The sequence below is a fragment of the Octopus bimaculoides genome, chromosome 4, assembly GCF_001194135.2.
Source record: "Octopus bimaculoides isolate UCB-OBI-ISO-001 chromosome 4, ASM119413v2, whole genome shotgun sequence".
Taxonomy (NCBI): Eukaryota; Metazoa; Mollusca; class Cephalopoda; order Octopoda; family Octopodidae; genus Octopus; species Octopus bimaculoides.
Window position 1 is genome coordinate 52,858,145 of NC_068984.1, and position 12,777 is coordinate 52,870,921.

General features: G+C 35.0%; 1 protein-coding gene across 4 annotated transcripts in view; it reads right to left on the reverse strand.

Moving 5' to 3' along the window:
* The window catches only part of LOC106871828 (mitochondrial uncoupling protein 4), a 39,296-nt gene that overhangs the window by 7,618 nt on the left and 18,901 nt on the right, over positions 1-12,777 (reverse strand). For 3 of the 4 annotated variants that reach the window (XM_014918530.2, XM_014918534.2, XM_014918533.2), the window contains exons 4-8: positions 11,255-11,339; positions 8,800-8,922; positions 8,526-8,638; positions 4,852-4,936; positions 3,039-3,128 (exon numbers count right to left, since the gene is read on the reverse strand). In XM_014918530.2, coding sequence (XP_014774016.1) covers positions 3,039-3,128; positions 4,852-4,936; positions 8,526-8,638; positions 8,800-8,922; positions 11,255-11,339 — 496 coding nt within the window. The remainder of the gene's footprint in view (positions 1-3,038; positions 3,129-4,851; positions 4,937-8,525; positions 8,639-8,799; positions 8,923-11,254; positions 11,340-12,777) is intronic. The other variant, XM_014918532.2, reaches the window with a different exon arrangement.

Below are 12,777 nucleotides of genomic sequence, written 5' to 3' on the forward strand. Positions count from 1 at the left end.
AGGCCAGTCAGGAGGTAATGGCAACGGCCACGCTCGAAATGGTGTATTTTACGTGCCACCTGCACAGGAGCCAGTCCAGCGGTACTGGCAATGAACTCGCTTGAATGTCTTTTCACGTGCCACTGGCACAAGTGCCAGGAAGGCAACGTTGGTAATGGTCACGCTGAAATGGTGCTATTTATGTGCCACCTGTACGGAAGCCAGACAGCTGGTGCTCTGACAACGATCACGCTCGGACGGTGTTCTTAGTGATTTACTGGTACAGGTGCCATCACGATTTCGCTTGTGTAGCCATCTGGTTCACCAGTCCTCAGTAAAATCGTCCAACCCTTGCTAGCATGGAAAGCGGACGTTAAACGATGATGATGATGATAAGACATCATCATTTAATGTCCACTTTTCCATGCTTGCATGGATCAGACAGAATTTGTTGAGACAGATTTTCTATGAACAGATGATCTTCCTGTCACCAACCCTTACCTGTTTCCAAGTCAGGTAATACTTTCCCATGACCAGACATGTTTTCACAGAACACTGGGAAAGAAGAACACTGCTTGCATCATGGAGACATTTGTTTACAACTATCACACAATGTCTAGAAGACTAACAAACACACATACAGATATATATATATATATATAAAAGCACCTGTCGAATGTTGGACCTCATGGAGCCAATGTGGCCAATGCCAGTGTCACGTAACTGGTACTTGAGCCAGTGGCATATAAAAAGCACCTTTCAAGCATTGGGCCTCATGGAAGCAATGACAAATGACCGAGACCTTTGGCAACATGCTGTGCTTAAGAAGAAGACCCATTAAACCAAGTGAAATTGTAGTCGTGGCAGATACTGGTGTCACGCAACTGGCACCCATGCTGGTGGCATGCAAAAGCACCCATTACACTCTTGAAGTAGTTGGTGTTAGGAATGGCATCCAGCTGTAGAAACCATGCCAAATCAGACTGGAGTCTGGTGCAGCCCCTCAGCTTACCAGCCCTGGTCAAATCGTTCAACCCATGCCAGCATGGACAACAGACATTAAATGATGATGATAATGATATATACCCATACATATATATGACCGGCTTCTTTCAGTTTCTGTCTACCAAATCTACTCACTAGGTTTTGGTCAGCCTAGAGCTATAGTAGTAGACACTTGCCTATGTTGCCATGCAGAGGGACTGATCTTGGAACCATGTAGTTGGGAAGCAAACTTCTTATCACACAGCCACACTTGCACCTATTAAGACTACTATAACTAAATATAAAATTTTACTGGGCTTAATAAATTAATATTTTGAGTGAAAAGTTATCTACAGATCAGTTTTCTGAATCAAATCTCCATTTCTTTTACTGTACAAAATTCACCAACACATTACTTTACAGAGCAACTCTCAATTTAATAAAGAAGTCAGCAGAAGTGATTAATACTTTAGTATAATTGATAGGAGCAGGTGTGGCTGTCTAGTAAGAATTTTGCTTCCCAACCATATTGTTGCAGGTTCAGTTCCACTCCACAGCATCTTGGGCAAGTGTCTTCTAATATAATTCAGATTGACCAAAGCCTTGTGAATGGATTTGATAGACAGAAACTGAAAAGAAGGCCATCATGCATGCATGTGTGTGTGTGAGGTTACTTGTGAGGTCTCTCATGAGTGCTACTGGTAACATGGAATCCAGTACAACCTGTTGCTTACGATTAGATCATCAGTAGTTGAACCAGCATCCCCACTTGGCTTGCCTGGTAAGGAGGGTTACAAGAAACCCATCAGGACTAAAAACAAGATCTGTCAAAAGGACAGATGAACTTAGTGTAGGTTCAACAACTATCTAGCAATGGCACGGGTCCTCAGAAATTCTGGTTTGGTGTCTGGCATACTGCAAGACCACTGGAAATGAGGCACCTCTTAGCTTTTGCTAAAGCATGTCCCTAGAAAGTCCCTCTGATATAAAACCAGATATGCAGAGAATAGTATCGAATATTTTGGGAATCTTTTGTTTGCACTTGAAATCATGGCACTCCCACATTCCTGAGCTTGCAACCAATATTTGCACAAAACATCTTGCCCTGCCTTATCTCTAGATCATGTCAAAGGAGATGGTTTGTGAAGCACTGTGCAAGCTTTATTGGATCTAAAAGTTTAGGTTGTGCAATTGCTGGTGAGGTGACTATTCAAAGCTGTTGAGAAGGAATGCACCACAGGGAGCATGGAAGCTGTGGACACAAACCACAACAAACTCGGGTGAAACTGACTGCTGGTGCAATAACCTCAATCATGGGCATTGCTGGCATTTTCCATGGGCAATGGTCAATGAAGTCTTCCTCAGTCACAAATGAACAGCTATCATATATGTATGTATGATTGTGTGCATGTTTGTATCTCCTTGCCTTGACATTGTGTGATTGTTGTACAAGCTTGACCACTAAGAAATATTACCTTGTTTGGAAACAAGCGAGGGTTTGCAACAGTAGGGCATCAGGCCACAGAAAATCAACCTCAAGAAGCTCTATCAGACTCATGCAAGCATGAAAAAGGGGATGCTAAAACAAATTGATGAAGATGAATCTAAAGAGGTTGTTTAGCATCTTGTTAGAGGTAAGAGAGACTGCAAATGTTACTAAGCATTTTGATTTGCAAGAGATGGTTAAAAATGGTGGGGAATGATCTGACAAGATAATCTGATTGAAGAATTTTACTCAATGGACATGTGACATATACAATATACAAACATCAAGAGAAGAATTCAAGCTATATAAAGAACATGATGGTGCCATGTAAAAGACACCCAGTACACTCTGTGGAGTGGTTGGTGTTAGGAAGGGCATCCACCATAGAAACCATACCAAAGCAAACAGGAAAGCTTTGCAAAAACCTCTAGTTCCCCAGTGCCTGTCAAACCACCCAACCCATGCCAGCATGGAAAATGGATGTTAAATAGTGATGAGGATGATGATGATCTAAAGAAATCTAGGTAACAATACATCCTTCTCTGAAAACTACATGCTCTTAGATGGTCAATCAAGAAAAACAGCTTACTTTCCATGCTTTGTTGGTTGATTCATTATCCTTGTTTTCACAACATCAGCTGGGGTACCTAATATAGCAGCTACAATTCCTGACATTACACTGAAACAGCATTGAAACATTTACAGCTACATGGTTTATAAGATCTTTTCTTTTGTTTTTGCTCTTTGTTGTTTTTCTTTCTATTTGCATAAATAATTTATTCCAAAATATAATCTCAAACATAAATACCAGAAAGACAGCTTTTTCTAAGCCAATGAAAAAGAAAACGTAAAATTTGAAGAAAATTGCCATTTTTAAAAAATGGTTGTAACTGATGTAAAAGGAAAGACTGTATAGACATTTTCTGAATAACCAATGGGGAAAGCATCTACATAGTCATCTCACCTGCTAATAATAGCAGCCATATCTTCAATACTATGGATATGTGATTAGAATATCATGAGAAATAACTGCAAGACAAATTCTTCAAGCTTAGCCAACAGGCAGGAGACCTAGGGGTAGACAAAGAATGAAGTTGGTTGGACATCCATAATCTCGGTCATGCTTGGGAATCCAGCAGAAAAGTGTAATGACAGTTGCTTCTGATAGGACCCTATAGAGGAGAGGCCTGAGAGCTCTATCTCCATAACCCTCCATGGAATAGTGGTCAGACAAGATGAGTGAATGGACATTGTACAAAAATAAAGATGGCGGAAGTTATAGCTGGAATGTCATGATCATCCTATTATAAATCTGCAGTCAAGGATTTAACAACAATTATGGTTGATACAGCCACCAGTCATTCTCCGAACTCTTGACTACATGCCCTAGACTGCCATAAATAGTTCTGCTCTTTCACTCACTTTCACTTCATTTCTTAGGCCAACTTTTGATTAATAACAAATATTTCTCCTAACTAGTAAATATTATTAAAGAATGGTAAATGATGTAGAACCAAAGTTAGACCCAGCAAATAAAGTCTGTGAGTTGGATTTGAATTTCACTTGAAGCCATTTCATTTCATTTATACCATCCATTCTTAAGAATACATCATCTGTATTGAATTGATATGGAATTACAAACTCCTGTGGGTTGGTCACATTGTACATTTAAACAATCAAACAACTGCTCAAACAAGTTTTTTGAGGAGCTAACTATTGGTATGTAACTACAAAGCAAGTCCAAGAAATGATACAAAGACCATCAAATACCCATCTTTGTAAGAGGCACACATCAACTACAAACAGTAATGTATTGATGTATAAGGCAAATCTTTTTGAGAAAAATTGTCTTTAAGGGATCAAACAGGTCATGAAAGAATTAATTACATAATTTATTGACATAGAAATCTAGTCAGTATCATCAAATGGTAAATAAATCATTTCTTTTTTTTACTTCAGAACCATCATCCAACTTAACAGTATACAGAAGATAAGCAACAATGCTACAGAATAAGAAACAAGTTTAACTTAACAGTTTAGCATTCAGAACTCTCTATCAAATATAATGCTTATTTATTTACATTGTTTTGAGTTAATCATGCATTATCTTGTAGCTTTGAGATTTCCCTGATGTCAATGCTTATTTTTAGAATGACACTGTGAGGGGCTCAATCTGGACAGTTAGAACATAAAACAGGAAGAATATATGAGTTTAAATGCTAAAGAATTAAGCAATACTTCTTGATTAATATTTTAATTAGCAATCAAAAGAAAATTATAATATTAACTTGTTTAGTGCTAATTACAACTCTGCTTAAAACTTCTAAAGACTAAAAAGTAATAGCTTGATTACTAACAACAGTTAAATTATACCGAGGAAGATGTTATTGCTCTATATTTACCTTGATAAAAAGTGTGTTACAGCATTATCCTTCAATGAAGTATTCCTTAAAATGAAATGTTTGCTTGTGTCATAGGTCGCCAAATCTAACAAAAACAACACAAATAATTTTCAAAAGTAATTAATATATCTACTGTATTTTATTTAATTTGTATTGATATATATATTGCACATCCAGAAAGAATGGTAGCCTCGATAACGTGTGACATCATTTTCTAAATAATGCTCATCTGTTATGTTCGGGTTAAAATTTCATCAACATCAAAAATATATGAATTTTCATGGGAGTTATGGCCGTTATGCAAAGAATATAATTTCCAAATTTCATAGAGATCCATTCAGTACTTTTGACGTAGTTTTGGATAAGAAAACAAATGACTAATGTGTGTGTTTGTGTGCATGTGTATGTGTGTGTGATGGGTGTATATATGTATAGATATCTGTATGCATGTATATATGTATATATGTGTACATATTACATGTACATCTATATATATATATACATCTACACATATGTATACATATACATCTCTCTCTCTCTCTCTCTCTGTGAAAGTATCTGTCACTACAGTATCGAAATGTGATTGTTTCAGTTAGTGGAATAGTTTCATTTTTAAAGTGAAAGTATTTGACATGAGTGTTTTTGTTTCACTTTTGACACGTAATACTTAAATAGTGGAGGAGATATTATGTTGCCGTGTGCTCGAACTCTGCAAGAAGTTAATAATTTTTTTTGACTAAAACACAACTGGAACCCTAAGTAAGGCATGTGTAAAATTTGAATGAAATTGGTTGCGTAGTTCTCGAGTTTTAGGGATTCACACAGACAGACAGACAGACAGACAGACACACATTCTCATTTTTATATATATAGATAATTGCATTTAAAGAACAGAAGTATTTGATAAATAATCTATTTCAATTTTCACATTTGTCTTAGATATAATATCTCTACAAGAAACTTCTATTTTATTTTTTCTGAAGTAAATATGCTCACCATATCTGGCTTGCCTTTGTTATTCTGGCAGCATGATAAAAAAAAAGTAAGTATGCTATGTTTCTCAAATAAATTCCCTTTTAAAACAATAAATAACTATCTTTTAAGACTGTTTTTCACATTATTTTGCCTAGAATATTTCAAAATTTGGTGCTCTGAGAATTCAACCTTTCAAGCTTTCAGCGTTTTGATTTTTCATTTCATTTGAAATTTGGACTTCTTGTGTTCAGTCATTTAGAATACTTTAGAATACATTCAGCAGCCACTTAGAATACTGCACATAATAGTAATTACAAACAGTGTCAAAAGAGGTAGATTACAAAGTGGATAAGATACTAGACTCAGATCATGAGATTCTATAACATTTTAAGTATAATAGTATGTTCTGAGATATTTAACAATATAATTAACTTGACTTTATTTTACAAGAAATTGAACACCATGAGTAGAGAAGGAGATTGTTGGTAGGACACCAGATTAATTCAGAAATGATAAATTGTTCAGAATGTCAATTTCAAATCTAAATTTAGTTTTTCATTGCCTCTATCTCAATATAAGCAACAGTTTAGTAGAATAATTTGTTAGTAGATAAACTATATCTAATGCATTTAATATGTCAGTTAGCCCCAAATGTTCACAACAGTGGATAAGATTGTTGAGTAAACTCTTTCCAGTTATTGCTGTCTTTGATCAAATTTCTTGAAGATTCTATTGCCCTGCCCCACCTACCTGTCTTTGTCACCCCTTATTTATCACCCAACTTTTCTCCTATCATTTTATCTCCCTCTCATCACACCAACTATATATCAAGGGATGGTATTAAATCTGTTTATATTCAAACATCCTTAGCATCATCTCTCTTTATGATTAGCCAACAAACACTCTCTCTCTCTCTTGTACTATCACCTATCGTTATTGCTACCCATCACTCTCACTTCCATTACCTCATTTCTATCCCCTGTCTACTTCTTGTTACTCCTTCTTCCCCCATCCCATTGCCTCTGCTTTTTTTCTACTCAATCTATTTACCAACAACCAATATATAGCTGTCTACCACTGCTTCTCTTCTATTACTTCCTTTTCTATCACACTTATTCTCCTATTGCTATTTCTCCTATCTTACTCTCTTTTCTATCACCATCTCATCCTGATTCTCTTTCTTTCATCACTCACTTTTATTTATCCTCTTGGTCATAATGTTTTGAGTAGAATAGAGAGAAGTCTTTAGTCTTGTCAAAGACAAGGCAACTCCTTTAATGTTGGTACCATGACAAAATGTAGAATGGTTGAAATTAGAAAGGCCATAGAAACCATGCCATGAATTGAAGCATACAAGTAAGATGTGGCCCCTAATACATCAAAAAGAGCAGTAATGCCAAATAAGGACTGATTTGGACTGTGACGACCTGTCAAATCCGTAGTAGCATAGAAAAGTAGATGTAAAACGATGTTTATAATGATGACAATAGTACATAAAATCAGAAGAGACAAAAACTGAAATGTAGTGTTTACTACTGAATTTGTGAATTCTTTGATGTACCTCTTAATCTTCTTATCATTAAATTAAATTATAGCTAACAAGATTTTACTGGATTTCTATTTGAAATCAAAGCTATCTGCAGTAAAAATACAATAAGCCCTAAGTGAGATGTCTATTCATCCATTTAGAACATTTTACATGAAGGAATACTCTCACACAGAAATCTATTTTATTTTCTATGCTATTGTTTCTTTTGAAACTTTGTTAAAAACAAAGAAAAGAAAAGAAAGAATCCATTTACTCTGAAAATATTGGTCTCACATTTTGACTCAAGGCCTGCAAGTTCAAAGGAGAGGCTATGTCAATTCCATCAACCTCAGTGCCCAACTTATTTCATCGACTCCAAAAGAAAGAAAGGCAAAGTCGACCTCAGTAGAATTTGAACTCAGAGAACATAAAGGTAGCTGAAATGCTGCTAAACATTTTGCCTTGCATGCTATCAATTCTGCCAGTGTACATCAATTTCAAATTTTGGCACAAGGCTAGCAATTTGGGGGCGGGAGTAAATCAATAACATCAACCTCAGTGTTTAACTGGTACTTATTTTATCAATCACAAAAGGATAACAGGCAAAGTTAGAATTTGCACTTAGAATGTGAAATTAGGAAAATGCTTAGCAGCATTTTGCCCAGCATGCTAACAATTCTGCCAGCTCAAAATATTAGTAACTAATAACATAAAGTATTTAACACAAACTTTGAAATGCCCCTTTAAGATTCTGAGAAAATTTACAACTAGTTTCAATGAATGATAGTTTTCATGTTTTGAAAAATAAATCTCTATTAAATTCACAGTGCAAAATTCTGCATATTTTGGAGGAGCATACTGGCTTGATTCAGTAGGTTCCATTGAATCTTGTGGTATGCAATTATATTACATTTATAACTGCTTTGATTTTTATCTAAAGAATTCAAGATTTATTTTCTGCTTGACAGAAGTTTTTTAAAAAATCAAAGAGATAATATGTATGTAGATTAAATCTCACCAATTGACACAATTTAAATTAGTTCTCACTCCACTAACAATTCATTTTCTACATTCGTACATACACTTTTCTACTAAGAGACTAATAGCTTAACCACTAAGCAATGCAACACCTCAGCAATGAATTAAATTGTGTCAAAGAACAGTATTGTACCTCCCATGTTGACTAAACCAGCTCGTTGTACATTTGGGATCCAGCCTTTCCACAATCCACGCACACCTCCCTCAGCAGTTATTTTACAAAATGCATCATACATACTTTTTACTCTGCAATTATAAAAGTCATGTTACAATTTATTCAACAAACTAGCATGAAAAACAAAACAAAAAATAGAAACAATAATTATAATAAATTTCTGCAAAAAAAAAAAAAGGTTATATCAAACAATGAAATATAAAAAAAAAACATAGTTAAAGTAAAATCTCACCTGACTGGATTTCCCAAGAGCCTATTTTTGCCTTCCATTTGCATCTGTACTTTAATAAGATCAGTAGGACTAGCAACAAACTGTCCTAACATACCTGCTGTTAATCCACAACAAGCAGCTTTCCTAAGGAAAGAAAGCAACAACAATAATAATTATGATATTACTTTTATTGGGCACAAGGACCCAAGATGCTGGGGACAGTACAAAGGTGAAATACTAAAGTAAGCAAGTAACAATGGGTGATTTACATTGAGTGAAAATGTGAAATCAAAAATAATAAACAGATAATAAATAACAATAGTAGCATAGAAACACCAAGAAAGAAGCTAAAATGGGGAAAATCACTTTGGATGTGAAGAAACCTGAAACTCAAAGGGGATTAGATTCCACATTTTGCCACATACAAATTTCGAGTCACAATTCAATCATGGTTTGGTCATGTGCAAATCTGAGAGCTTATCCAATCAATGGCTTTTGTTTGCATGATAGTTCTTTAGCCTGTCTGGAACTTTCCATGAAAGTGGAAAGTGCAGTCTTTGTCATATGGAAAGATGGCTCATTAGTTATATAATAACACGAAATTAGTTACCCGATAGTAAGAATTGAAATAAAGTAGCCCTGAAAAGGCTTTTAATGCATTCCCAGAGTATATAGAATTTAGGAGGAAATACTAATATGGTATGTATACTAAAACAGTGAAGCGTATTATGTAATAACATGTTAATCAGATATGAGATAATAACAATTCAAAGTAAATAACTCTGAAAAGGGCTTTTGTGCATCCCCAGAGTATATTATCCTCATCAGCACTAGTGTTGGTATATTTGTGAATGAGTTACTAACCGAAATAAGTGGATCTATTGTTTAGGAAAATACTATTTACTTTCTTAAGGGCTGTACTGGGTAAATTGCAAAAGTAACTCTAACAGTTCAAATACTAATAAATAACCATACTCAATTTGATTTATACCAACTGATTTAGGAAAATGAATGGGTTATTTCTCTTAGATGTTAAAATGAAATATATTAGATATATATAAGGATCACTTCCAGGGGCCCAATTATCGATTTTTCAACAATCTGAGTATCCCATGAGGTTTCACATCCTCACAACTTAGCAGTTTGGTAAAAAAAAAAGACAAACAGAATAGGTATCAAATTTTAAAACAACAAGTACTGGGGTCAATTTGTTCAACTAAACCAGGGGTGGGGTAACTTTTTAGTTGTGGGCAAAAATTTCCGAAGTAAAAGGTCTGCGAGCAGATCACAAGTGCTAACTCTTATATCTGTGTAGATTTTGTATATATCTATGTATAATTCAATATACATTAATAAAGATAAGCTTAACACACTGAATTAACAAGTAACATCTTCATTAATGTCGCCACTGAATTTAAGACATTTATATTACTTATGAGGTATTCTATATTTTTCAGCTAGAGGGTAGTTGGATCTCAAGGGAGTGGTACAATCCTAGCAATGTGTTTTATAGTGAAAACAAAATTTCCATTCAAATGGCAATTTTCTGTTCGAGTCTAGTCGTTTTAAGTAGTAGTTGAAACACGACCTATGTCGCAAATACGCATACAAATATTGTATAACTTTTATAATTGAAAAATTTACTATATTTTGTATATACGAGTATATGAGCCTGCGTGTGCAATAAAATGGGCTTGCAGGCACAATTGCACCCATGGGTGGGGGTTTCCCAACCCCTGGACTAAACCCTTCAAGGCAGTGCCCCAGGATGGCTGCAGTCCAGTGACTGAAACAAGTAAAAGATAAAAGATAAGTTGTATCCAACTCACATTACTAGCATTTGATAAAACTCCTCTAAAACATTCTTTCTCCACTTCACTAATTCTACCAATTTTAACCTTTACTATCCAGATTATTCTTTCAAATGCAATGTTTACTTATTCACACTGTTTTGAATTAATCCTGCATTTGAAATTTTGATGATGTGATAGTTTATTTTTAAATGACATTGGAGGATATGAGCACTCCGTTGGTTACGACAACGAGGGTCCCAGCTGATACAATCAACGGAACAGCCTGCTCATGAAATTAATATGCAAATGACAGCGCAATCCACAGGCACATGTACCCCTAACGTAGTTCTCAGGGAGACTCAGTGTGACACATAGCGTGACAAGGCCGGCCCTTTGAAATACAGATACTACTCATTTTTGCCAGCTGAGTGGACTGGAGCAACGTGAAATAAAGTGTCTTGCTCAAGGACACAACGTGTCACCGTGAATCGAACTCACGACCTTACAATCGTGAGCCAAATGCCCTAACCACTAAGCCATGCACCCTCACATTGAAGGATAGAAGTGAGAGAAAGGATCTGGTGCTTTTAAAAATAAATCCTGTAAAATATTTGGGCAAGATATAATCTATTTAAATGCAAAGGGGCTAAATATATCCACTCAAAATGAAGAATTTTAGTTACCATACAGGAAGCACTCCATCAGGATTTTTATGGAAGACATTGTCTCTGAGAATTTCATAGAAAGTCATTCGACATCCAGTATAAACTAAAAGAGAAAATATAATGACTTAATATATTAAAATCAGTCGTCAGATAATGGAAGAATTGTGAGTCTTCTGAGTGAGAAAGTGGTTAATGGTAATTTTTAAATATTAATTATTTTAAACGTGTTTCGAATATCAATATATAAAGTCTGGATCATCCTAGGAAATTTAATCTTGCAAATATGGAAATATTAAAAATCCTTAACAAAAGCATACAAAACAGCAGCATAGTGTTACTAGATACAATACATGCATGCACACACACACACACACACACACACACACAAAAACAATTTCATAAACATACATACATATACCTAGATATTACTATGAACAGTACTAAGTGAATTCTTGTTTGCATTTATTTTAAGTTTATGCTTTCTCTATGCTTTTATGTGTGTGCATCTGCGTATATATGTGTATATATATACATATATGTACATGTGTATATATAAATATATAAAGCATGCATGTGTGTGTGTGTGTGTGTGTGCATGTATACGTATGCATTCCCGCCTAACCCTTTTCACCGGTTGGTGGCTATCCAACCGTAGCTGAGCCTAGATGGTTTAAAACAATAGTTGTCCAATTAGATGAGAGGAATTAGCAGTAAAAATAACCCCTCCCCAAATAGCAGCAGAATTCTTAATACCCACTACTAGAAGGACTTTATCTTCTCCATAGGAAAAGATAATGGAGTACCTCATCACAAAGTTCAAAAAGTTGGCATATTATTATTATTATCATTGTTGCTGTTGTTGTTACTATTATTATTATTATTATTATCGTATCAACAACTCCTCAAGAAATAATTTCCACATAGACCCCTCCACCACATGCAGAACTGACACGCACGCACCCAACAAATTTTAACATATAAACAGCTGTCCAAACGTAATGAATAACGTTCATACCAGGGGTCATGTATGTATGGGAATATTTATATATACATATATGTATGTATGTACGTATGTGTGAAGGGATAGATATATATGTGCATGTCCCCCTCACATGTGGTGACAGTGACAATTGACCATTTTGGTGTGCATGTGCAGCCATTTGTGTATGTGCATCTGGGCACACATATGCACTCATCTATCTATGCTTTTGTATCCATATATATCTATGTATGGTTATGTATACATGCATAGGCATGTATATTGGAGTTTTTAGAATCTTCTAAGCATGACAGCTGTCTTGTGTATGAGTAAATTACTGTAAAAATTTGGTATATTTTTAATTCCATGTTACACATGTTTTATGACATTTTTTCTACTTGTATACCTTAGTAACTTCTGTCCTGTAATGAAACACATATAAAACACAGTATGTGTGTGTGTGTGTGTGTATACTCGTGTATGTATAGGTATGTCTATAAATATATACACATGTATGTGTATATATATATATATATATATATATATATATATATATATATGT